Source organism: Phalacrocorax aristotelis, chromosome 15, assembly GCF_949628215.1.
Source record: "Phalacrocorax aristotelis chromosome 15, bGulAri2.1, whole genome shotgun sequence".
NCBI lineage: Eukaryota > Metazoa > Chordata > Aves > Suliformes > Phalacrocoracidae > Phalacrocorax > Phalacrocorax aristotelis.
In genome coordinates this window covers 10,246,275-10,273,223 of record NC_134290.1, presented here as the reverse complement: position 1 = coordinate 10,273,223, position 26,949 = coordinate 10,246,275, and the positions used below count along the sequence as shown (strand labels likewise).

At 44.1% G+C, this 26,949-nt stretch overlaps 2 protein-coding genes across 10 annotated transcripts in view; both read left to right on the top strand.

Moving 5' to 3' along the window:
- The window catches only part of MPHOSPH9 (M-phase phosphoprotein 9), a 32,524-nt gene extending 30,581 nt beyond the window's left edge, over positions 1–1,943 (top strand). For all 5 annotated transcript variants that reach the window (XR_012663270.1, XM_075110817.1, XM_075110818.1 and 2 more), the window contains one exon: positions 73–1,943. Coding sequence is in view for 4 of the 5 variants with exons in the window: in XM_075110817.1 (XP_074966918.1) it covers positions 73–174 (102 nt within the window). In the remaining variant the exon portion in view is untranslated. The remainder of the gene's footprint in view (positions 1–72) is intronic.
- Positions 1,944–3,781: 1,838 nt separating this feature from the next.
- Positions 3,782–26,949, top strand: part of PITPNM2 (phosphatidylinositol transfer protein membrane associated 2) — a 139,856-nt gene continuing 116,688 nt past the window's right edge. For all 5 annotated transcript variants that reach the window (XM_075110595.1, XM_075110594.1, XM_075110591.1 and 2 more), the window contains exons 1-2: positions 3,782–3,965; positions 19,832–19,931. The gene's annotated coding sequence lies outside the window, so the exon portion shown is untranslated. The remainder of the gene's footprint in view (positions 3,966–19,831; positions 19,932–26,949) is intronic.

Sequence of the window (26,949 nt, the reverse complement as noted above, 5' to 3'; positions counted from 1 at the left end):
GGGATTTTCTTGTATGATATTAAATGCTTTTATTTTTTCCTCTCCTTTCTTTTCTTTAACTGTTTCTTTTAGGAAGCCCTGGAAGATCGCTTGGAAAGGATTAATAGAGATTTGGGGTCAATACGCATGACACTGAAAAGATTTCATGTTTTACGTACCTCTGCAAATCTTTGACGATTCTCTCTTGAAAGCAAATATGCTTTTTTTTTCCTTTGCACTAATATGTAATTATGCACTCAGTAAATGCAAAATGTTTTGTATTTTTATAAACCCTCAATAGTAGTTTTACAACCATGTTGCCCTTTACAAACAGCAATATTTTGTACTTCAAACAGCCACCTATATTTTAAACATATTTTTGTTACACTTGAGAAATCAATGTTTATCCTGTATTGTAATATTTTTAGAAATATTAATTATTTTTAAATAGTTATATTCAATTTATAATAAGAATAAGAAACTAAAAGGCAGCTTTTTTTCAGAAAATGATAGTGTTATCCTTTTGCACTTCATTTTCCTCATCATTTTATAAATATTTATGGTATGATGTAAATATTAGCCGATAGGAAATTTTGAACTTTAATACAAAAACCAACCTGTGCTAAAGATAACTACTGTGATATGGTAAATCCTTTTAATTTAAAACTTACAACATGCATATTTTTCATTGTGACAAAACTGTGAGCAATACTTTCCTTGTGGCTGGCTGGCTGCAAATTGCTGTGTGTTTTGCTAGTTCGGTTGCTGCTGGCTGTGTTAGGAAAATACTCTCTAAATTATTTGGTGTCGTCTCCCAACAGTCACAGTGAGTAACATTCTGATCCCGCACGGAGCACGATTCACGAGATTGACAGCAGCCGTCCTGGCTCCCAGTGAGCAACTCGACTCCAGCTGACGCTCCAGGACTGTAACTACTTAACCAAAGTTACTGTTTTAATATGCCAGGCTGTGTTTTGTGCCATGCCAGTGTTCTGATCGCGTACGTTTCCAAATCAAATCCAAGCTGTATTTGTGAACATACATGCATTTTTTTCTTGGTGAAAAATACATATTTGCTAGTTGGCATATTGCTGAATTACTGTCCAACACTGATATTTTAGTTTGTATTTTAATATTCAATAAATGTTTAATTAGATTCTTTCCTCCTGCCCAAGAACAATAATAGGTTCTGGGATATTACATCAGCGATAATGTAGGTTTTAATCATATTGTGTGTTTCAAATTCTGCCCTCGTTCAAGATGTTTAGCCACCAATGATGTGATTATAAGGCCAGAATAGCTGTCATAAAGGAAGTTTATGAAGGTCTGATTCTAAAATTAGAGGGCTGTGTTTTGAGAGATTTGATGAAGAACCATCTTACCCAGGCACAGTCTTTAAAAAAAAAAAAAAAAAAAAAAAAGAAATTTTTTTGCAGCCACTTCTGCCTTGTGGGTTCTTTTAATACAAGATCAGAGCTGGGGAGAAGTTGAGGATGTTGGTTACTCATTTTCCCCTTTACTCTAAAATGCAGAAATTTGGCCTGAATGCTTGGAGTTAACTTGCTCAAATATACTTCCAGGTACAAGAACAGCAGTACAATTTTGCTGGTATTCCATATTCTTACTTGTCATTTTTACTCAGAAGGGGTTGAGGGAGGAAAAAAAGAATCTTGACTTTTCCCACCGTTTTAAGTTATTAACAGGTACAATTTCAAAAGGAAAAATCTTGTTGGCTGAATGTTACATCACAGGAAAATATGAGTTCACTAATGGTCTTGTTTTCTTTCATCAGCACTACAGCAAAACCAAACAATTCTTTTTCCTGACAGACATTAGAAAGAAGGAGGTAAATCAGTTTGGCTATTTCACAGCCTTTCTTTATAACCTCTCTTTATCTCCACTCCATTCTTTCCAGTGCTATTCATATTCATGTACTCTTTTTTTATTACCTTCAGAAAACTGAATTGTGAGTCAGAATTTATTTTTTAATCAAAAGTCCTCCTCCATCTGTTAGAGCTCTTCAGGCTATTTCTGTTCTATTATAACACTGAAGGAGGGGGGGACACGACAGAAATTTAAGTGTTGCTCTTAGGGAACTTCTGGGACAACCTTTTCACATTGCTGTCTGGCTTGGGGTGAGCTGTTCAGTATGGTGCCTTCGGCCCCTTTCTTTAGAGGGGCAGAGAATCTGCAGTTCCAGATCAAATCAGTGGGAGGCCTGAATGCTCAAGTGCTTCTGAAAATCAGACACGAAGCCGCAAAAAGTGGGGCACATGAAGTGTGTGTTTGCTGTGGAAAATGTGACTGTGCTTGCTGTGCACCTTGCTGACACTGTTGGGTTTTTGGTTTTTTGGGTTTGGTTTTTTTTTTTTTTTTTAAATCCCTTTTAAAATTTTCCCCTTCACAAGACCAACTTGCCTTGTTCCCTGTTAGGGGACAAATAAGGACTTCCAGAAGAGCAGAAGCTTATCCTTCCTCTGAGGACTTTAATCATCTTCCTCTTACATTCTTCCACCTGGCACCCCTCAGTGATGGAGGCATTTATCACCATCCCCTATCTGCTAGGTTTTGCTGGGAGGCTCAGGCTGCCCTTGCAAGATGCTCCTGTGCATCAGTTTCTCTATGGTAATAAACATTACAACTCCTTCAACTGAGAGTTAACCTTTGGAAAATAAAATTTTGTTTTGTCCACTTCTCTAACAGCAAATTAAAAAAAACCCCAAAACAACCAAGGTCTCTACCACCGATAGCTTTAGGGATAATCAGCCTTCCACTGGGAACTTTGTCTCTAAAAAAAGCTGTGATGCAGGCTAGAACTTATTGCAACAACGCAGGTAGTGTTTACAAAATGGTAGCACACAGGAGCACAGGTGCCTCCTGGGCTGGGAGCTGAGACAGTGCAGAAATGGGAGTACGGCTTGGTGGGATGCAGGGCAGCCCTTGAGGATGAGGACAAAGCACTTGAAGCATCAGCTGTGCAGTTCTCTTGAAGCTGGTGCCTTTGGAGTTATCGGGGACTTAGCAAGGGGCTGGCTGCTGGTAGTGTTTTGCAGTTGCAGAGTGGAACAGAAGTGGTGAAGTGATGCATCCTTAAGAAAAAGACACAGCAAACTGACATGTTTAAAGAGTACAGCAAATTTTGTTGCTTGCTTGGTTTCCTTCCCCCCCTCCCCCGAGGTTTCTGAATAAAATGACTGCTAAACCTTTAGTGATTTTTTTTCCCCCCAGCCTTTACAGAGAGTAACGTTAGAGGAGCAACCAGCCCTGCTCCAGTCTGCAAGAAGTCTGGTACCTGGGGCAGAGACGGGGACGGGCCTTCACCCATCACCCTGGAAGTTTGTTAGTGATCCTTCCTGCGGGCACCCGGTAAAGGCACCGAGCGGGGGGGGAACCCAGCGCAGGGCAGCGGGAGGGGGAAGGTGGGGGAAGCCCCCGCACGGCCGCCGGCCGGGGCTGCGGAGGGCGCCGCGGCCTCGCCCCGGGCCCGACGGGGGCGCTGAGGGGCCCCAGCGGCGCTCCCCGCCGCGCCCGGCAGGCGGCACCCCCGGCCCGCGCGTCCCGGCCCGTCCCGCCGTGCGGGAGCGCCAGCCCGGCAGCGCGGGGAAGGAAGTGGCGGCTCCCCGCGGCGGTGGGCACGGCTCAGGCGGGGGAATAAAGCCGTCCGGCCGGCGGCCGCCGCGGTAGGGCACGGCACGGGGAGCGGCAGCGCCGGGGCTCTTCGCCTTTCCCGCTTCTCCCCCGCAGCGCGGAGCTGCGGCGGCCCGCCCGCCTCGCCTGCCCCCGCCTCCGCCGTCCCCGCGCCGCGGCAGAGGCGGCGGGCGAAGAGCTGCCCGCGCCCGGCCCACCCTCGCCGGGGATTATGCCAGCGGAGCGCGGGCATGTCGGCAGGCAGCGACTCGTAGGCAGCGGCAGCCGCCGGACCGCGGCGGCATCAGCAGCAGCGGGAGCAGCAGCGGGAGCCGCGGCCGCTGCACCGGGAGCAGCCGGTGCGTGGTGGTGGGACGTGCGGGGGGCGGCGGTGCGGGCCACGGCACCTGGTGGCTCCTCGGGCCGGCCCGGCCGTGCTTCGGCGGGGGCGGGAACCGCCGCGGGCCCGAGGAGAGGGAAAGGCCGAGCCCGCGGGGCGGCTTTGGCCTCCTCCGAGGGGTCGGGGGGGCTCGGCCGGCCCCTCCCCGGGCCTTGGCGGGCGGGCGGGCGGCCGGAGTGGGGGGGCGAACGGCCCCTGCGGGCCGCGGCGGCGGCGTGTGCCCGGCCGGTGACTCCGGGCGCTCCCGCGGCCTGAGCGGGGTCGGGCTCCCTCGTCCTCGCCTGCGGTCAGCGCGATGCGTCGGCGGTAAAAGTTTCTCGAATAGAGGAGTAAATGACAGGGAGGGACAGGTCTGCTGCGCCGCCGGGTCCCCGGGCGCCGCAGCCATAGCGGCACGCTAATTGCTGCGCCCGGACTAATGAAGGATTCATACCCTCGCTGTAACATACCCCGCCGGGGCACTGACGAGGGTTGGTTGCGTTACACCCCTGCGGCCCCCCGTTATTTTGTCTCTGCGCCGGCGGGTTGTAGGCAGCGAACACCTCTGCCCTCGGTGGTGGTTTGAGTGTCGGTGTTCAGGGACGGGCACCCTCCACACCGGGTGTTCCATAATGGCAGAGAGAGCGGTTTCGGGAGGTCGTGGCAGGACGTGCAGGAAGCTGTGCCGGATGTCGGGGAACCGTGCCGGCAGCCTTCGAGCACCATACGTGTGAGGCCAGAGCGGACCCTGCCCGCGGGACAGCCTTCGTCCTGGCCACGGCCCTCCTTGTCCTCTTTCCTTGGTTGCTGCATCTCTCGGGCCTCAATTTTGGCGAGTTCAGCTTAGGTGGAGGCTTGTCGTGTGGTGGGGATGGCGGTGGCCCGCGAGCCCTCAGACGAGGCCTGGCTGTGAGGGGGGGGCGAAGAGGGGTGAAACCTGCAGTGGCCTCAGGAAGCACCTTTGCCTCGTTACGTCCGAGGAAGAACCTCGTGGGCTTTTGGGTCAGCGAACGGCCGGGTGGCTGACTGGAAATCGGGCACGCTGGTGAAGCGGTTGCCTCTGCTGGGAAGGTCAGGAGAAAGAGACTTTTCCCTTTAAAAACAGCAGAATGCCTGTTCCTTAGCTGGATGATGGGCTGCAAGGGGGGATCCTCTCTGCTGGGCCTGGCGATCCCTTCTCTTGGCCTCCCCATCACTCGGTGGAAGGGGCCCTCCCTGCCTGGTGCCCCCGAACAACCCTGGGCTCCATTCTAGACTATGCTGCTGCCCCACTGCAGCAGGCTACAGCATGAGTTACTTCAGCTTTTTGTCCAGCTGTGGGAGGGTTAAATCACTTCCTTCACCTTCTCCCCAACCCCTCTCACTCCACCGAAGAAGCAGAAGCACAGAGGAGCGCATCGAGGTGCTCAGCCTGGGGCTGGAGCTTACTTAGTGGAGCCAGGAACAGGGAACCCCTTGGAGCAGTGCCCTGACCAGTCATTCACACAATTAAGTGCTGTCACTTTTTATGTTAAAATGCCACGACTGAGGCGAAGTTTATTTAAATTGTGTATTTAAGCAAAAAAAAAAAAAGTTTCTTCCTGTGTTAGTACCTGCTCTAAAGTGAGACCTTCCATCTTCTATGTGCTCTGCTCTTCTGGAAGCGGCTAAGTGGGTAATATGATGCCAAAAATGTCTTGAGTCTTTGAAGACATAATCTGCATGTGCTCAGTGCTGTACATGACAGGTTCAGCAGGACAATGGTAATAGTTTAGTCTTTGTGGACATCAGGACTTAAATAGGAGGTGGCTTGACTGCATGTTGAAATATCTATGGCCTGTAGGACTCGTTATCCTCTTATTGCATACTAATTCCCTCTCTGTGCCCACATCTTTTTGCTCGCGCTGTATTTTTATCACGTAGTTTATTTTTGTCATGACTGTGTTCTGCTCCCGAGTAACACAAGAAGACTGCGTTACAGAGTTCAGCGCTGGCTTCTGAGGGATTTCTTTTTTTTTTTTTTTTTCCACTGTTGAATAGGAAACTGCTGTTTGTAGGGCAGCCTTTTTCCTGGCCTTTGGCAGACCTCATACCTGCGATGGTCGATAGATTGCTGTATAGCGGGTTATTCTGACAGGTAACCAGCTTGTTGTCTTGGCCCCGGGCTGCTTGGTAATTGAAACACCTCCTTGGGATATAGAAAATAAAGAATGGCCGAGCATGAAAGCATGGTTGCAGGCTTGTCCTGGCTTGCTGTTTTTCACAGGAATGCTGCTTTGTAGCCCTTGCAATGTATTTGGATTGTGGCAGTATCTCTGAGAGGGAAAGAGAAATGAGCAAGCGAGGGCTGGAAATGCAGCTGCTTGTGCTTCTTGCTTTTGGTAGAGCAGACTTCTGGTAGGCTGCTGGGTTTCATTAATCATATTTAAGATTCTGTCACTAACTTTTAATTAAAAGCATGGTTGATACCACTTTAATGAATGTACGGATGTTAGCCATCTTCATGCATAAAAATGCTTTTTAATTCCCTTACTATTCCCTTTATAGCCCTTAGATGCTTTTGTTAGCATTTAAACAGCATACAGTAGCAGCTCTTTATCTTCTTAATATAACTTTTTCTTGCATCTGTGTTCAGGAAACAGTAATGGTTTGAGTAAACAATTCCCTGATATCCTTTAACAATATTTTTTTAAGTAACTTGGCAGAAAGGGTCGTCAGTGATGTCTAAACAGTGAACTCAGAGGCTCTTGCTGACAGTAGCCTTTAACCTAACGTAACTCTGCTAAAACGGTTAGTTGTTCATCATGCTTACACAGGGTGGTGAGGAAAGTAAGAAGCCCTCAGTGTATGACTTTTGATTCTGATGAGCTTAACAAGGATCTTTCCCCAAAATGATAACCTCTTATTAAAAGAGCCTTTCTATTTTGGTTTGCTTCTGCTGGTGTGTTTCAATGCATTTGTCACTTGTTGTGCATCTAACAGCCTGAGCGTTTATTGTGATTTACCATCTGGCATGTGGGAGTTTTATCTAAGTTTCTCATTTTAGTTGACAGCAACCAGTTTGGAAAGACCTTGTCCTGATTTTTTTTTTTTTAAATAGAAATTCTCAAACCTTGCAACTGACACTGATGCTAAGGGGTTTTGAATTCAGTCTCTTTTTATTCACAGTTTGTAACTTCTGCAAGTTGGCCAAATAGAGAAGCAGCACATCCTTCAAGCAAGCTAATTTAAAGAAGGTTCTTCCAATTAGTTCAAAACAGCATTAATCTCCCCCTACATTCAGATAAAAATCTTGTCATTCAGTTGCTGTCTTGGCAGCCTGACTGGAAGGCTTCAGAAAATGGCAAGTGAAAGCTGATGCTTACTGCTGAGTGTAGTTTGACTCATGCCATTTGTGCATATTCACGGTAATGTCCTGTCCTCGGACCAGCACGATCCATTGAGAAATGTTTTGGCTTGGGGATTATTTTTTTTTTCACAATATGTTTTTCTTTTAGGCTTCCTCTTATTCAAGAGGCATGCCTCATTTTGAGGAGAGAGGAGGAACAGACATCAATGTCTGTCTTCTCTTATTTTCTTAGAAGGAGAAATCAACATCTAAAAACCATGGTTTTCTTAATAGCCAATTTCTCTAAATGATGACGATGCTTCCTAATTTAATTTTAAAGCTGGCTGACATAGGGTATGATGGAATTAATATTTCTGTTTATCTCCCCAAATTAGTAAGATATGTCTAAATTCAGTTGTGAGCCTGAAAGCATCTTATAAACAAAAATGTTCTGTAGTATCCAGTGTGAATGGAAATGGAGGGAATAAATAAAATACTTTATTTTTAACTTTGTTTCCTGGGTGTTGGAGGAAATCCAAATTCTGCAACATTGTACTGGAGCAGAGGAGTCTGTACGAGCTCACCCATGAACAGAAAGGGAACGTGGCTTTTCTAATCACGGTGTTCATGCCAAGAGCCCGACAAAATTTTACGTGAACAAAGTAATAAATGGTATTTAGATGTTCTTAATCTAAGAAGGACAGAACAATTTAACATTGGGCTAACTCAGATCCTGTCACTTCAGGGAGTTTTAATCAGCACCGTGCCAAGTTAATACGCGGAGCTCCTGAGGTCATACTTGTCCATTTTCTATAGGCAAGGGGTTTTGCAGGTGTGACTGTTTCAATGGTGGTTTCTTAATCTAAAAAAAAGAAGAAAAATCCCTAGAAGCTCACAGTAAAATGCTTCAGTAAATCCCACTGGAGAACTTAGAAACCAGTTGGGAAAAAGGGTGGCTGTGGGGATCCAGGGGACCTCCTGTGAGATGGCAGTGTCTGGAGGCAGCTGCTTCCCACTGTCCTGCAACCCTGCCTGAGTGTGTTTGACACAGGGTCACGCTTCAGAGGGGAGAAGAAATAAGAAGTTGCTTAGGCAAGCAGAGATAATTAGTTATTGAGCGTACGTGGGTGCAAGGAGCTGCATGATTTGTCATGAAAGAGCAGGAGGAAACCTAAGAAGTGTAGAACTACAACCTGTCCTGGAGAGCTTGGACACAACTGAGGAGGTCCCAGCAAGGAGGTGCTGACTTTGCAGTGAAAGAGCTCCCTTGGTGCCCCTTACTGAGAGGGAAAACAGCATCTCCTGCACATGGGCTTCTGTGTGCAAGGGATAGTAACAAAGATACTGTTATCTTGGGTTTGGTAGTTAATGCAGCCCAGGTCAATCATCAGTGTGGAAAGCTGCAGTGAAGTCACCAGCCCTGGCAGGGTACTCTTGAGATCAGGAGTGAAGGTGTCGGGGTCATTGCTCCAGCGTCCTGGCCGCTGCATGGCGGTAGGGCACGTAGCAGCGCTCTGACTCTGCAGCCTTAATGCCACGGAGGGCAGGAATGAAAAGCAAACACCTCAGTTGATTAAGTGTGCCAGGAGAACACAGCTGTCTGGGCAGGAGCATGGGCACCCTGAGCAGCAGCTGGGTCTTCCAACAACCCTTTACAGCAAAGGCTGGTCTTCAGCTTCTCCTTACCGAGCTAGTGCTTGAGGACTCCAAATGAGAATTTTCTTCTGGCTTTTAAACAGCCTCCAGAAAATCTTGCTCAGACAGATTTGAAGAGCTACAACATCCAGAAATCTGTGTCCTTGTGGACCTCAAGGTTTTTTCCACAAAAACCCCACCCTGAACGCTGAGTATCTTGGATAGCGAGGACTGTGTGCAGCTTTTACAGTCTTGACTTGGTCATGTTTGGACAGCTGAGGCTGGTGAGTGCTGTGACGTTGGTAAGCAGGAACACTAAAACTCTCCTATGCAGGAAAGCAGTTGAGCGTAGGTAAGTTGGAGAAACGCTCTCAACACAACAAGGGAAAATGATTTGCCATTCATCCTTTCTGTTCCTTTAAACAGGTCAGTCTTCTGTCAGAGACCAGATACAGGGATTTCTACTTGGTTTTGTTTAGTTTTTTTCCCCCCAACAATTCCTATAGTCTGTTTGGGGGAGCAGGGGTCCAGGCAATCCAGTAATGAAACAAGTAGTAGTTTGCTACTAGCTGGAAAGGCACATGCGATATTGCAGCGTAACTAGGAGGACTTGGGAAAGATAATAATGAACGAACAGCTGAAAGTTTCACAATTCGTCATCGTGGCAGCGATTCTTGTAACGGACAGGGAAGTTAACTCTGATTTGTTTGGATTGCTGGCACTTACATAGTGGTTGCGCAGCTTTGGGACACTAATTCAAGCATATTAGCTGACTTAACCCACAGAGCAATGACCTGAGAAGGTGTTTATCTTTAACGGTGCAGTAACTAATTGGGAGGGTGGGAGTACGTAATCACATCAGCAGGTTCAGCACTTGGGCATATCTTGGCGCTTTAGGGGCGAGGCTGCGTTATCTCCAGCTCCTAAGAAGTTTGATATTTGCATGACTTAACTCTGGATGTGTAGTAGGGCCTTAATGCCATTATGTGCTTTAAAAGGTTATGGAAGGATTTCAGGTTTTTATAGTACAGCCGTGGTAAACTGCCGTTCAGCTGCTGCTGTGTCTTTGAGGTCCTTGGTTGTAAGGGCTCTGTTGTGGGACTTAGTGGATTGCTCTGGAGCTTTTTTAGGATGATTTGGGTTGGAGTTCAGAGTTATCACTCCGTAGGGAACCTGAAGGGCCGTGGGCATTTCTTAAGAGGTAAAAAATAATGTGCTGCCATCAGCCACTAGCTGTTTGGAATGAACAGCAAAACAATTTTATGTATGTATTTTTATATAGATGTGTGGTGTAATTATGTTTTATATGCATCAGAATACAATTCAATGGGAATAACTTCACTCGTGATTGTAATTTGTTTCAAGATCAATACTATAATTCAAATAACCCCCTCCTAAGGGTAGAAACACTGCAGAATCATTTTCTCTATGTGGGTGGCTTACCTATTTGAATGCTTTTTTTTTTTTTTAAGAAGGAAATAGAAATTTTTATATTTATTGTATCAGATGAAATTGAAATCTAAATATTTACATCTTTTTGCTGGCTCTGAGGTTGAGCACCAGTTGTAGGCGTTGCCAAGCTGTTTAGTTGTCTCCTTCATTGAGTAGGTTGATTTCTTCAGGGTGGTGGAGAGATGGAGCCTCATATTTCTGTCTGTTGTCTTCTAGCCAGTCTCTACAGCTGGAAATAATTCCCTCTGTGGGCTTGGTGACCTGGCGTTACGTTCAGAGGGTGTTCTAGCCTAAACATGCTGAAAGCTAAACATGTGTTATCGCCAGCAGAATGCAGAGTTAACTGCAAACTGTGAAACTGGAGGGGGAGTTCAGGATACGAGGATGTAAATAACTCAGATATTCTGTGAAAAAGAACAGAAGGGGGAGGAAGGCCTCTCGCTTGCTTTTTGTCTGCCATCCTCATCTCCCCAGTAGCACGCTCCGTGGCTGACTTTCAGTGCTCTTTACAAGCAAAGGTGGAGGATTGCTTCTGTTTTAAACAAGGGTAAAGGAGTAGCAGACGTCTGAAGTGCTGCAGGTCACAACTCAGTAGAAGAGACAGTAAAAACCCCAGAGTTTTCTGGCTCTGATTTTGCTCTGTTTTCCAGTCCAACACTCAATCTTCCTGAGCTGTGCTGATGATGAGGTGGCTTGTCTCTTAAGGGACCTTGTTTCCAGGTGGGCTGTTATTTTTGAGCAGAATTAGCATCGTGCTTTTAGGTTTCCATATCAAACTGATGGAGAAGACCAGATAGCTTGTTTTGTTTTCCCTCTCTCCCTTGTTTTTAAGTATTGTTTGTCCAGACTGTTGGGACTCATTATTTGTCTAACCTGTATCTGGTTTGTAAAATATTGTTCCAAGTTTTAACTTCAACAGATGGTAAGCGTCTTCCAGCAAATATCCTTAAAAATGTGTTTAGCATGGACACCATGTGTCCTTTGTCCATTTTGGGACTACAGAATAATTTTAAATGTTGTCTTTTGCTTACATTTAATGCCTATAAATAGGCTTTTCAAAAAGACACATTTATCTAACATGCTACCTCTGCGAGATGCAAGAGCATATTTGGGCAAGCCTATTGAAGGATTAACCTTTTTAGTACAGCTTCTGTGTGTTGCTCTCGCTTCCCAGTTTTAATCTATCATTTTGTTTAGAAGAGCAAGAGATGGTTTGACTTGCCTTGCTGAGGGTGTGCACTTTGATATTTCTGCTTGACACTGCTCAGAGAAATAGTTGAATTTGAAACTCAGCAGCAGTGGCTCAGGGTGTGGGAGGGAAAGACTCCGAATAGTAAAACTTTTCAGAGTTATAGTCTTATAAACTGATTTCTAACAGCAATATTTATTTGTGCAAAGCTGTAAGGAAAGCTGCTCCCTACACTTCATAGGTGCGCCTGGCCTTCAGTGGACCTCATTAGGTCAAGAGCCAGATCTACTGCATCATGTCTGCAAAAGCATCTGGGCTGTCTAGAGGGAGAAAATGTAGGGAAAATAGCTGCCTTCTGTCCTCCTTCTGTCCTTCTCCATACCATTGCCCCAGCAGAAAAGAGCTTGACACAGAGGGGAGATTTCATTGTCTAATGGAGCATCTGTATTATCACAGGTAGATGTATTAGAGCAGGTTTTTTTCTCCTCCTGCTGTCTTATGTTGACTGTGTGCCATTTTCTTGACAGAACTTGTGTTTTATTCCTTGTTATCAAAGTAGAACTGAAAAGAGGTAAAAATGTTTTTATCTTAAACATCATTAACAAAAATCTTCAGCTAAACTGTGTCGAGACTGTTGTTATTCCTGGCTTAAAGGCAGAGTATAATTTGATTTTTAGACCTCCCATTCTTCCTAAACCAAGTTTATGGCACCAGTAGCTAGGAGAGTCAGCCTCTGATTATAAACAGGTTTGGAACCACCAAAAAAAAAAAACCAGTCTGACAACTGTTTGAGAGATGCCTTTTTAATATTCCTATCGAGTATTCTGCAGAGGTTTCTTGCAGCAAACTTCTAGATTTCGTAGATGTCAGTCTTTCCTGCATATTTTATTTAACTTGCAGGTCAACTTTCTGGAAGAGTATATGCAGATAAGTTTTTCAAAGGTAAAAAATTCATTTTTATGTGGAAAGTTAGGCCCAGCTAGGCAAGAGTTAACTAAAACTGCTTGTGCTGTGCGGGGGGAGTGCAACACGTTGGTGCTCAGAGCACCTTGCAGAGAGGTGTTTTTTTGCTTTTGTTTGGGTTTTCCTGAGGTTAAATCCTTCTTTCTTACCAGTTTCTTGCTTTGTAGCCCAGGTGGGTATCTCTGGACCTGCTGAGTGTTAGAGGTTGCAGCCAGGTGAGGCCTACCCAGCCTACTGCAGGTGACAGCTGGGGTGAGCTGGGTGAGGGCCTGGGTGCACAGGCTCAGCCTGGGGAAGGCAAGGGAGACTAACTGGTGCTTGTTTAAGCTTTATCCTTGCAGTCTGTGTGGCAGCAGCTGGCCTGAACCGCCTGGCTTGGATAACTTGAGCAGTTACTAAAGGCAGTATAAACACAGGCGTGCACTACAGAGCCCAGGGCTTAGCATTGCAGTTATCATAAGGTATTCCATCTGGAGGTGGAAAAAACAGCCCTTACAGCATTTCTTTATCTCTAGGTTGGCAATGAGTGCAGAGTGAGTGACATATTTCCATTTGACTCATCTGTTGTCAAAATGGTGACACCCTTGAGTCACATTAAAAATGAGACCTTGTAGCTGAATTGGCACATCATTCTGGTAAGCACGGAGCAGGTGTTTGTCATTTTTTAGTTTTGTCCTTGCTAAGAAAATTATTTTTTTTCCCTTCCCTGAGATGGGATGAGATTGATTAATGCTGTGGCTAATGTTCTGGGTTAAAAATAACAGGAGATCCTGATTCAGGTGGAATGCTGGATGTTAGCGCTAAAGATGTTCAAATAACCTTATTTACAGCTATATAAAGCCCTAAAAATAAAATCTTAAAAAAAAAAAAAAAAATTAGTGCCCGGTAGCCAGATGGTTGGAAAGGAACACCCCACAATCAATGAGGCAATATGTAAATATTTTTGATCATTACCACAGTACTGCTGTGTTGACATTGAAATTCAAAGTGCTATTCCATGGGACTCCTCATTGATCAGCAGATGAGCCCTGATAAAATGGAGGGTAAAAGCACAATACTCAGTGTTAGTATGGATTGTGGGTCGTCTTGACATGGACAGGCTTCTATCATGGTCTACGAATGGATTTCATACCCTCTTTAAGCATGTTACTGAGACACCATGTTTCTTCCCTGGATGTCAGGTATTGATTAAATGGTGTATTATTTCTTGAGCTCCTTTATTTAAGGTGAAATACTGCATAGCTGACTAATTTTTATGTGCTAATTGCCACATTTATATGGGAAGGGACAAGGTGGAAACTGATGTAGAGTTCTCTGCTTGAAATATACATAGCTAGAAATGACTGGAAAGTAATATAAATCAAATCGTTGAATTAAAATAAATTTTTGAAAAAATAGTCTACCTGTGAAAGCAGGCTGTGGAGTCCCTGCCTAGCTGATTCACTTAGAAATCTTCACAGGGGTGATAGCATTCTCATACATAAAACATGAAGTGTCTTTACAATACACAGGTGCTGAACCCACCAACAGGCTTTTTCTTCCCCCTGCTCCCCCTCCACTTCTGTGCTTGTGGAAAAAAAATAATCTCATAGGTTATACTTCTCTCAGAGGGGAGTTTGAAACTTGACTCTAAATAGGTGCTTATAAAAGCTGCTTTTTAAGCTCTGAATCAGTAACTGCCCACCTGAAATAATTCCACGCCAGCATGGAGGAGGTACTGCTGTTTGCAGTTCCTGGGATCCCACCATGGAGGCAGGAGAAGGTGAGTTGTCCTGGAGGACATGAGGAACAGGTTGCCTCTGTCAATGTGTGATGTTAAATGTGAGCTCTTCCTATTCTGATGTGAGGTTCATAAAAACTTTTGTAAGGGTGCATATAGAATGTAGGGTGGTTTGGGTTTTTTAATGTATTTTTCTTGCAGTCCAATCAGAGCAATGGGTTGTAACACTTCACACCCCAGTCTCCCATTTTATATAAGGGAATAATGACTTGTAAGAAAGTAGAGAGAGGGCCATTATTGCTACAGCAAGGCCCAGAGCCCAGGCAGCTTTCTGGAAACATTTTGCTCTTTGCTTTCTCCTCCTTCCCCTCGGGTCTGGCTGCTTATAGTGAGGCCAGGACTCTCTGCTTCTCAGGGAACGTAACCTCAGAGGCACTTTGGACAGTCCAGATGCTACAAGCACCGACAGGGCAAAATGGTCTAGGTGCCTTTCCAAGCTGCTCATATTTTCTGATTAACTGCTGCATTTATCTTGTTTGTTGATTAATTTCCTGGCATATCCTGGAGCCTGTTCCTCTGATTACAGAGTTCTTCAGGATTTTGAATTTATTTCTCTCTGCTTTGTTGCTTTTCAGTTGCTCAGTTATATCCCGTTATTGTTTTAGCGCAACTGATACAAGAACAGAAAACACCTTCTCTGAGGATAAAGGACTCTTGTGACTATCCGTGGTCTGAAACTGATGCTTCCAAACCACGGGCATGCAGTATTTGACCACAGCTGACACTTGTTAGGACTTAGTATTTATTCATGCAGGTTGTGCAAAAGCAGCAGACAGAGCTAAAACAGCTGTGGTGTTCATTAGGAACAATTTTTGCTAGTTCATTTATCCCTGCAACATAGTGCTGTCAGTGGCTTTGACTTTGCAGAAACAGCATGTGAATCTCGCTTTCTATTGCCTTTGCCCTTGCTCGACAGGACTCTGATGTTGGGTTGGAGGCAGTGTGTTATGGTCTGTGGTTGTCACCACGTGTGTTAGTTCAGGTAACTGCAAGGTGAAAACTCCTCCCATCCCACCAATATATAAAGTGTGTTAGTGGTGGCAGTGATGGTACTTCTTAGGAGGAAGGACTGGAAAGTGGAGTACAAGGTATCAGTTAAGCAGAGAAGCCAATAGAAAGCATTTTATAATTAATTGCCCTCTATGGAAAGGTAAATGCCAGTTCTGTTAGTGTAACTAGTGTTTTCAATGAGCCGCTTGCCACCTGCTTGGTGGCACCTCATCCTGCTTGCAAAATATATTTGCATGTGAATCTGGCTGCTAATAGCTGTGGTCTGCTTTCATGTGCCTTGCATGATGAACTGCTACTCTGCTCCAAAGGCAAATGTGGTTGCGTGGGTTTGGTTCTGAGCTGCTCTGATGCCCAGAGACTTCCTTGGAGAGATGCTATCCTGAAAGCCTTTCGAGGAAGGGAGGTAATTTGTAACATTCATCTCTGCAAATCACCCATAATAAAGATGTTCTTCTAGCCTTTTGGGAACTCTTGCATTAATTCATGTTTCTGTGTTTTTGCTGGGTTGCTTTTTCCTGGTGGTTTGCTTTGGACAAATGTGTCCCTTGTTTAATAATGCTGAAGTCTCCTGCACTTCAGTAGTATAATTTTAAAACAGAAGCAGTTTTAGTTGTGTGTTTGATTGCCACTTGTCACAAAAAGTTTCTGAAATGCAGACGGGGTTAATTATTGTCAATCTAAAAGAGGCTTAAACCTGACAATTTTAAGTTTAAATTTTGCCTTGGTAATCTGTTCTCACACCTAAAAATAAGTAACTTAAGAATAGCGTCAGTGAGGCCTCTGCAAACTGCAGTGACTTTAAAAAGCGATGACTTGGGAATACAGTCAAGGTGAATTGTGTATGATTATTCCAGAAAATTTAGAAATATGTCATAATGTCCTAGATTACATTAATTATGTGTTACTTTCAGTGTTTACTATAGAGAAAATAAGGTGTTTTTTCCCAAAGGCAATACTTTCAGTTTCTGTTCAGAAATGTTTTTGCTTTTAATCGCTTTTCACTTCAGTACTGTTAGTGTGTAGAGAACTCTGTCCTACTGTTTGGAATAATTGTTTCAGACTTGTCACTGAAAATAAGTTTTGTCATCCTTCCCCAATCTGCAAAAAATGAAAAAAACACAACCCTGAAACAAAAAAGAATAGAGCAGATAGGAAGATTGATTTTTCTTAAATTGAGGTAGTTTTGTGTCTGCTCTTCCAGGTTTGCATAGCTACCCAGTGAGGCTTTCAAGATTGTCCCCACCATGGGTCAAGTGAACACTGAAACTCCTCCTGAAACTGTGGGTCCGGACCCCTGCTAATTCTGAGAGCTGTGCTCTGCTCTGCAAAACCTGTGAAGCAGAACAGGGCTCGGGGCTGACTCAATTTTTTAAAATTTATTTACTTAAGTGTAGGTTATGGTGGATGTTCCTTTTGGGAGGGTGTTGTCTAGTATATCCAGCATCTATTGAAACTTATCTAGCTTGTAAAAACAAATGTAGAATGGATATTGACAAATCCCGATGCACTTGAGGAGTGAGTTATTGTATAACATTTAAAAAGTGGAAAGACTCAATCAGACTAAATGTATATTGTGTTAAAGACCCTGTGTAGATATAAGTAATCCTTTTTTTTAAAAAAAAGGTAATGTGAAGATTCTTCTCTACGTGCAGATCAGTATGGTGGAATGGCTAAAAGGACTGAGACACTGGTTTTCCTGGAAGAGTGTTTAAAAGTTCAAATGCAAAGCAAGATTGAAATGTTATATTTAAATATATTTTCATCATACAGATTTGAATAGGTGATTTAGAGAAAATCCTTTGGGCTTTAAATCATCTCATTGTGTATAACAGTAGGGGAAGAAACACTTAACATTTTTTTCATAAAGGGAAGCTTGTACTTAGAGGGCTCCTTCCTTAAGAATGTAATGAGTTAATTCTGCCCCAAAGCGCTCACACAAATTCTTGACACAAGTTTATATCTCTCAAATCATCAAATACTTTTCTTCAGTTGGTTTCAAGATGTAACTTTAAAAGTGGTAAGGATTTTCACTGTTAATTTTGTTGTAAGCCTGCAGGCTCCATTTTATTTATGATCTGGTCTTGACTGTATTAATATGGGGAACAAGAGCAATAGTCAATAAAAGAAAAGAAAGTTAAGATTCAGCTTTGTAGTTCATTGCAGTCATATTTGGGTGACACCAAGGAATGACAGCTAGTGAGTATGAAAGACAACTGCATCTATGTACGTGTGTAACAAATAGTGAATTGTAGTTCATCCCGGATAGCTAGATCAGGTTGGCTGTTCACACTTGGTGCTTTCAACTCTCAAAAGTGCTGGGCAAAGCTAAGCAAATGCTGTAACAGCATTGTGTGGCAGGAGTGTTTCCTCTGTGCTGTGCACATGAGGATGCAGATGTGTGTTGGCTCCTTTGAGACTGCAGTTGAAAACTGTACATGAGCCAGACCTAGCACGTGGGAACCCCTCATCTTTAAAACTCAGATCAGTCTCCTAAACCTCAGGTCTACAGACTAGACCTGTAGTTTCCAGCCTGGACAGATCCACATCTAATAATTGCATAGCAGAAGGTTTTGAGATGGGTTAAGCAACTTGATGCCCAACTCTTTCAACTTTTTTTTAAAGCCAGCCTGGGAAAGCAGAAGTGGTGTTTGGGCTCCATGCGACTGGCTCAGCTGTGAATCAGCAAATGATGTTAATAAGAATTTGTGGACTAAATATATTTTTAAGCTGCCTGGCTGCTTGCTCTTGGTGAGATCTCTGAGATTAATGGTTCTGAAATGTTACTTGTGTTTGCTCTTCCTCTGGGATGAATCTGACCTGTGCAAGCACTATTTTTTTAAATTGCCATCCAAGAAGGTACAGGAGTAGAGTGGTTACTTTATTCTTAGTTGTTGGTAATGTATAAATCCACCTGTTACCTTTAGCTGCGATACCCTGCTTCAGTTATCAATGTTTTTTTCCAAGCATTTAAGATTGGTTGGTGCAGGGAGCAGAGTGTGTTGGTTGGTTGGTTTGGTTTTTTTGGTTTTTCAGTCTTTGGTTCTGGGTGCTGGTCTTCAGGTTTGGATCCAGGTCCCAAACGAGGAGATGCTTTTTTCTTGTGTGGATGTGGGCCTAGATTTGCACGTTCTGGTGCAAAACACAGGTCCTGCTATAGGGGAAGGACAACTGTGCCCTTTCTGACCTGAAGGAGAAAGGAATATTTCTGCAGCTGGGGAGTTCAGCAAGCTAAAGGCAGCTTTAATCTGGGTGGGTGGTGTTCAGGAGTGTGTGGGAGCTGCTGAGGCCCCGTCCTGCCCCCACGCATAGCCAAGCTGTCTTTGGATCTCTGCTGACTTCCTGAAGCGGTGCTGGCTGGCCATGGGTCACTTGTTGGGGAAATGGCTGCACATACTCCAGCCTTCCCTACTCCATCCGCCCTGTTAGACCCTGTGCTACCGAGAGGTGTTGCTCTCCTCTGGCTGTTGCTTGGAGGACAACTAAAGGAACTTGGATATACTTGGGGAGATCTAAGAAGAGAGGGGAGTGATGGCTGGGAGTGGGGAGCACATGTGTGTGCCCTAATGTGCAAACCAGGTGCTTTAAAAGCAGTGTTTAAAAACAGTTTCCAGCGGTTGATGCGACTCTGCCTGAAGGAATCCCTTAAAAAGGCAAAGGGCTGTGTGGCATAACAAAGCAAAGCACATAAGCTGCACATAAGATGCATGGTTACGAGTTCCTTCAGGCCCTCAGCTCTTCTGACAAAAATCAGCCTTGGGGGAAAGCAGGTAGCTGATGGCTGGAAAATGAGGTGTAAATGGGCTGCCTGGGGTTGACATTTCCCAAGGTGTGTGGGAACATAGCTGGATCCATCCTCCTGGGCACTGCCAGTTCACCACTCGGTCTTTGCCATCTTCTGGGATTGGCTGCACCCACCATCCTCTGCGTCAGCCATGGGACGTGCCTCCTCCCCACTCCTCCTCTAGGTGTGGAGGCGCTTGTTGGGTTCATAAAGGCAGTTCCAGCTCTGTTTCCACCCTTGAAGGCGGGATTGTGCCCAGTCTCTGGGGAGCCATCTGGAAGAATGCTGTGATGTGATGTTTTTTTATCTGTGATGATGCCCCCTTTGTGGAAATCGTTCAACACCCTATTTAAAAGGGAAATGCTTTAGGAGGAAGTTATGGTGTTGTACAGAGAGAGGAGAGTGGTCAGTGCAATGCGCGTGTATGTGTGTTTTTCTTTTTTTTTTTTAAATTTCCATGAGTTAGAGATGACGATGACTCATGGCTTGGAATGCACTTTAAATCCCTGAGGTACTCACTGCCGCCTACTATCACGTATTGAATTTCTGACATACCGGAGGGATGTCTGCAGAGAAACTCTGATGTGCAATTATAAAATGTTGTAGCTTTATGTTGTTTGCATAGGACCCATTAGCATGGTATAACTGTGAAAATAATGCAGCTTTATTCTTGCTGTTGATTTCCCATGGGCATGGCAGTTAAGCAGCTGTGTTTTATCTCTCTCTAGGATGTTGACACATGTGGACCAACAGTGAGATCCTTTTTCAGCAATGCTGTCTTCATTCCCTCCTGCATTCAGAAGCATCTAGAGAGATTTTGTGCAGAAGGTAGGTTCTGGCATTTCAGCTGGATGGCTCTTCTTTTTCTTCTATATTAGAAAAAAGAACATTTAGATGTTACCAGGGAGAATGGCAACGAGTCTGACAGATACTAGCTTGCTGCTGGTGAGAGAGGGGATTAACCTTAGCTTGGGTTCCACTTGAATAGATGCTCGGGGAAAACATGATAAAATGGAGTCTGGAAGAATGGCTGTATGAGTTGCCTTTGAGAAGCACTTGGCAGTCACAGGACGTGGTTGGCTTAAATGGCATAGATGTTTATTGGTAATAAACCTCTTTTTAAAGAAAACTTGTGCTCCCTGCCTTTTTCTGCTTAGTCAGCATCCTTGTTTATTTAAAATCTTTCAAATAAATAAATTAAACGGGAGAATGGCTGCACAGATTGTGCAATTAACATACTTTTTTTTTGTGCATATTTAAATCTTATGTGGGTCTTCCCCCCCGCCCCTGGTGAATCTTAACCGTGTTGCATTTTATTTGTATTGAAATAAACAGTATGCAGCCTCTGGTACTAGCATAAAATTGTTCTTAGTTTGTACCTCTTTTTGCTCTCTGAACTTTTCATTTGTTTACGTTGCCAAGAGGATTGACATGGAGAACTTGCGTAGCAAAAAAGAGCGCAGATGGGGAAGTAAGCACCTTGTGGTGTTTTGACAAGTAAATTTTAAGAGATTTTATGCTTTTCATGAATATGTGTACCTGCTCCTCCCTTATGCTGTAACCTTTGGCGTGTTGCTTGTGGGTTCAGTGTACAGTCCAGTTCTCACCAGACCTCTTTGTGTGAGTTCTAGAAATGTGTATCATAGTGTTAAATCTGCCTACAAGATTAGTGGCTGAATAGGAGTTTTTTAGTAGACAGGGTGTCAGCCTTTAGACTGACATGTAGTTTTGCATCTCATTATTTTCCTCCGGTACATTCTGCACCACTCATTTTTTTAGTTCCTTTATCAGAAAGGGTGTGTTTAACTCTTCACTCCGCCAGATGTTTCTCTCTGTGGTGATACTGTGGTATAGCAACTTTGCATTTTTGCTGCTGGATGCCAAAACTCAAAAATTACTGATCTTTGCTTTAAGAACAGTGAATTGCCGGGAAGAACAGAAAAAGGATAAATCAGTTTGGATCTGAGACTGTTTGCTTATCAGACTGAAATGTGTTTTCAGTTTCTCTGAATTTATATCTTAGGGTTGCAGCAGTTACACTGAAATCGCAGTGACACCAGCTCTGTATTAACATGAAATATCTTTACCAGAAATCCTTGAAAACTAAGGTTGATTTGAATGCCTTAATTATCTCTTGTTGGGAAATTGGCTCCCGGTGAATTCATTGCTATTCCCCCATGTTGGTTCCCTTCCTGAAGCCCCTCTTCTCAGGATTAGCAGAGCTGAGGGCCAGTCTGGGTAGGCTGCTCCCAGTGCTTTGGCTTGTCCCTCGGTGGGGGATACCTTATTTCCTTGGGAGAGAGCCCAGCACCTTCTCTTGTGCACACCACAGATCGCTGAAGGAACTGTGGATGGGTTTCTCTGGGAACAAAAGCTGCTGTCAGCAGCTTTCATGGAGGAGAGTTTATGCTTGTAGAGGCATTAATTGCAATGTGAATTTGTGTGCCTGTGTTGAGGGAGAACCCCTATGTCCTGAGAGCTTTGCCTCCCTTGCTTTAGATCATAGACTCCCCTCTACAGCAGCCTGTAGGCTGTTGTAGAGGAGAGTGTGTTTCTCTGAATTAGTGGTAACAGCAAAGAAGAAATGCAATCGTTAGCAATGCTAAGGGTTATCTTTGCTCTGTGGCTGAGGCTCTACTCATTTCATTTGCCTGAAGGACTTAAAAGGCTGATGATCCTTGGTAAGAGAGGTGCCCAAGTGGTCATTAATTTCCTGGGCAGGTGAGGGGAAACTGCCTTCAAAACTGCATTCATAGCAAAATGAATCTGTGCAGCTTGCGTCACTAGAGAGCAAGTTATGTCTGTAGATTGGCAAGTAAGGAATGTAGGGAGAAAAATGGGTTTTAAACCTTGTCTGGGAATGCAGCGTTCATGAAAACAAAAAGCTGACTAGCCATGCCCAGGAAAATGCTGTAGGCACCAGGTAATTTTCACTTCTGTTCTGCCAGCACCCCTGTGCAGCCCTTTGTTTTTCCAAATCCAGAGGCTTTGAATCCAAACTGCTGGACAGAGTGAAAATGATGGGAGGATGTTCCTCTGCAAATTATACCTGGGAGTATTTTGCGCAGAATTATTTTAAAATATAGGAGAGGGTCCTCAATCCCTGGTGCAAGCAGAAAGGCAGAGCAGAATCTGAGGGGTGGGTGTGTGTATGCGAGCTCTAAGTGCCTGTGATGTTTGAAGCGTGGCTGCGGGACCTTGGCAAGAAGCTAGCAGGGGAAGCAGTGTGATGGGGGGAGACGGAGGATGGTGATACAGAATGAGGTCCCTGCTGCTCTGTCCCTTAGCATCCTCGCTTCTAGCTGTCTGGGGCACTGTGCTGCCTTTTTGTGTTTCTGCTGGTCCTGCAACTGCAGAAGCCTGGATGGGATGAGGAGTGAATGTTTCTCTCTGTAAAAAGAGGCAGAGACTGATGTTGGGCAGGCGGCTAATATGTCGGAGAGAGGAAAATAGGTGAGGTGAAAGCAGGTGGCATTACAGGGTGCCTACGCCTGAGCTGATGTGAGGCAGGCTGGGGACAGAGGTCTGGTGCACTGGCGAAGCGGTGTCCTCTCTAAACAATTTGTGCACATCACTGAAGGAATGTATGGTGTCCTGTCAAAAGGAAGCACAGGTTTGCTTTGCAGCTGGCTTCTTCTAATGCCCTTCTAGCACTCCCTGCCTTGCCTGCAGCACCTGTGCCATGCTGTGCTGTGAATTTTAGGTACATGTCCACCCCAGCTGTGTAATGTTACAAGGTTTTTCCCTTCCAGAGCCCTGTGCCTTTTTATACGGACACAAATTGGTGCTGAATCTTACTTTTTCTGTGCCCTGTACTTATCAGGGGACTTACTGTGTGACCCATGACATGAGAATTGTATGCCTTGTAAGGGGTGAGTTTGTGGAAACTGACCGAATGCAGAGAAATCTATCCTCGTGTTGGATCCTCCAAAGACTATATTGCAAAACACTTTACAGTGAGTTAGATCAAAGTGATAACACTTCAGAGAGCTGGCTGAGGGCTGCTTTTGTACTGGCAAGGAGAGGAACCCTGTTTGGCAATGTAATGGGGTAGTACAATTGTGGCTTTCCCCTGTCTCAGTGAGTAAAGGCTGCAGGTTAGTGTGGCACTTGTTGCAGTGGCAAGCAGGGAGAGGAGGGAGCTGCTAACAGAGGGGGGGAATGGCATCTCGTAAGGATAGGAGGCAGTTATGGATAAATTGAGTTAGACCTGACAGTCTAGGGCATGAGTGTTTGGAAAGGTACAGAAAGATCCCATTTCAAAAAAGATAGTCTCCTATATAGTGTGGCACTATGAAATTTTTAGTGAAAGTATGGGCCAGTTTTTGTTTGTTGTTTTCCCTCTTTTACAACAGAAACACTAGACACGAGGAACTGTTTGGACATACGTATTTAACTGGGAGGAAAGAGCTGTGACACTGGTGTGGTTGTAACCACAAACTAACTGACAGTTTCCTGCTGCAAGTAACTTTCTATAGATCTAAACCTTGTTCATTTGTGTTTGTCTGTGGTGTTTGAATATCTGAGGAAGATTCCGCTGCTTCTTGTTTTTGACAGTGTCTTTGTAGTAGTAATTTGGGGGATGGTGGCATGAAGAGAGATCATTACAGCACTAATACAAATTCAGGTGAAATCCAGAAGGATTCTATATTTTACAGTCTTTTATAATGTAAAAGTCAAGAAGCAACCCCCTTAAATATGTGTCAGACTGGTTTTGCAATTACATTTGCATGTACAAAGCTCTGTTGACAGAATTATGTGAACCTACCTGCGTGACTGAGACCTCTTTCTCTGATATTTCTGTGGCATCATTACATGCTTCTAACTCTTCTACCTCTTCTCCATCCTTCTCTCCCGTGATGTGTTAAATATCACGGCTGCAAAAATGAGAGCACGTTTTTGCCTGCTGTTCCCATTCCAGCTGGAAAACTTGGACGGATCCTTCCCTTGTGGTTTGTGATACTGTAAATAAAGGCTTGGGAGGTCACACGTTTTCCATCTCAAGCTATTTTGATTCCAGTGCTGGAATGGAGTGGGGGAAGGGAGGAGAGAACTAAAGGAGGAAAAAAAAAAAAAAGGCAAAACCCCAAACTGTTCTGGCTTATTGTGGGAAAAAGAACTCATTAATGCCAAGGGAAAACAATTGGAAAGAAGGCCTTTACAAAGAAGATCTAGTCTTTGACTAAAGCTAAGACTGAGAGAATTAGAGCCAAAGATTTCAAAGGAATCTTCTATTAACCTTAGAAATAAAAGTTATATACAAAGTAGAGGCCCTGAACACCAAACTCTTATGATCTGGTGCTGTTCCTGGATGGTTCTGAAAAATTTGCTGTCTGTCTTTAAAGGCATATTGGCATGACTCTGTAAGCGTATTGGTGAGTAATTTTACCTATGTCCATATGAATGTGGTGGTTCATATGCTTAAAATGTCAGTTAAGTGGGCTTTTAAATATGGAGTTGAGAGATTTTGGTAGTTGGTCTTACTGTCTGTGATGCATCTTGTGGTGTGGCTAGCCTGAGTTAGTGCTTACAGCCCAGGGCAGTACGTGATGGTCTGGGGCACAGCGGGTGGACGAAATGCATGCACACTCACTTGAGATAAGTGATAGAGGTCTGCCTTCTGAAAACCAGCACAGAACCACCATGTGTTGCGGTGGTTGTTAGTGCTGTTCATGGCTGGTGTCCTACATCTGGCAGGCCTGGTCTCCTCAGCTGTGTCCCTTTCCACGTTGGTGTTTGAGCCTTTGTTCACAGAAAGCACTGCTTAGGTTTAAACTTATATGAAACATCTTTGCTTTTGATATTTGTGTAATCCTGTCTTGGATTTACTAAGAAATGAGCTCAGAACAAGGTCCATTGGGCTTTACTACTGGGTGGTGATATGCAGAGTATGATTAATATTGGCTTACAGTGGAGAAGCTAACAGTTTGCTGGCATCTCTGTCAGTTGCTTTCGAGTTTTGAAGAGGCCTTTTCCTGGTAAAGACTTTTTTGTTATTTTTTTTATCAAAACAGGATACAAAATGTGAATGTAATTTATCACTACAAAACTCACATTGTGCCTTGACACTAGAGGTGTATTTCTTTTTCCATAAACTGTTATATTTATAGATGTACAGCAGGAACAAAAGAGACACATTCCCCATCTAGATGTTAATCTCTGCACAGGATAGTCTTTGGATTCAATAACTTTTCTTCCTTGATCTTCTTTTGCATTTTTTTTTTCTTTAATGGGCACATGACATATGGACATAAAAAATAATGGCCCAATTTCACCCCTGCTGTAGCTCATTGACGTCACTAAAGCTACAGCAGGGATGACTTGGCCCAGATTCTTTAAAAATAAGACCTGATGAACAACCCCTCATGGAAAAGCTCTCTAGAGAAGGTTGTCCTGAGCATAGCATAGAGCAGATGCTATGCAATTCATTGTGACATTCGATAAAATTGATGTTAGCACCTTTCCTGTGAGATGGAGGTAGGACCCTTCCTGGAGGGAACAGCAAGGCATGTGGTTGCAGACCTGCTTTTACCATACCTTAATAGTGGGGTGGTGAGGGGCAATTAATGAAGTAAGGGAAGGCCACTTAAAGTAGAGGCAGATCTGGGTGGAGGCATGACTTGCTTGGAAGTTGTCAGATGTTTTCTCTGCCTGAGGACTGGGCTTGCATGTGGCGAGCCAAAAGATGGAATATGCCGTAGAAATGATCTGTGGAAAATTGTTGCCTTGAGCGGTTTTTTAGGAAGGTGGTTTGTATCTGTTTTGTCTTTTTGTACTTTTTCCTTGTTGCTACCCAGAGGTAGCGTCCTCTGCAGCATCAAAGTATTGTCACGCAAAGATTAGCCATCTGAACACGGCAGCTCTTTCTTCCCTGACATAAATTTAGGGGCACTCCCAGGTTCAGTACCTCAAGGTGGGTTTAAGCTGCAGTTGCTTTTGCAGGCTGTGTTGCCCTCTTTGTAACTTGGCATACAAATAGAAATTACAGGGAATATAGGTGAAAGAAGGCAATACAAATCCTGGTGAAAATAGTAGATTTAACCTTGATTTCAATGTGCAGTCTGAATTAAGCTGAAATATACTTTCAGATCTGAACAAACTGAAAACGGAGACAGATGTGGAAGGTTCTCAATACTTTTACTAAAATAGTGGTAGTGCTTCATGGATGGCAGTTCTGAAAATCTTTACGCTAACTTTCAAAGCGAGTGTTTTGCTTGTACTTATTCGTAACTGCAGGAAGAAACACCCTTTAAAGAGTAGTCAAAGCCCTTAAGCTGTATCTGTAGTGGGTGAATGCTTGATCACTCTTTGTATAGCCAGTGTTCATTGCCTAGGGCATCTTTAATTTAACTGAATTATTGGTTCTTGGTGGTAGTAACTGTATCCGTCCAAGACGGGATCTCTTGCAGTGAGTCCAAGAAATCAGTTCTTTCGATGCCAGACCCTTCTGGACCATTGAACATAACTGCAAGAACACATAGTTCCCAAGAAGGAAAATGCTTACTGGGTTTTTGGTGACAGCTGAAGCTGACTTGGGAGAGGGAAAGATGGAGCGAATAGCACTTTTGTCTCCTTATGAGAGGATGTTCATTTTAAGGGAGTTTAAGTTGGAAAGTTTTTTGCAGTCGAAAGCCAGAATAGTGTCAAAGTGACATCGACTAGTATAAATAGTGAAGGGAGAATTAGATCTTTAAAATATATTCAGTCTGTTGATCAGTCATCCAAAACTCTGCTGGTAAGACAGGGAAAGAAATCTGGGTTTAACCTGGTAAATGTCCTTCTAACGGTGGAAAAAGTCAGAAAAAAAAGAATTCATGATATCCAGAGAGACCATGCCACGGCTGGC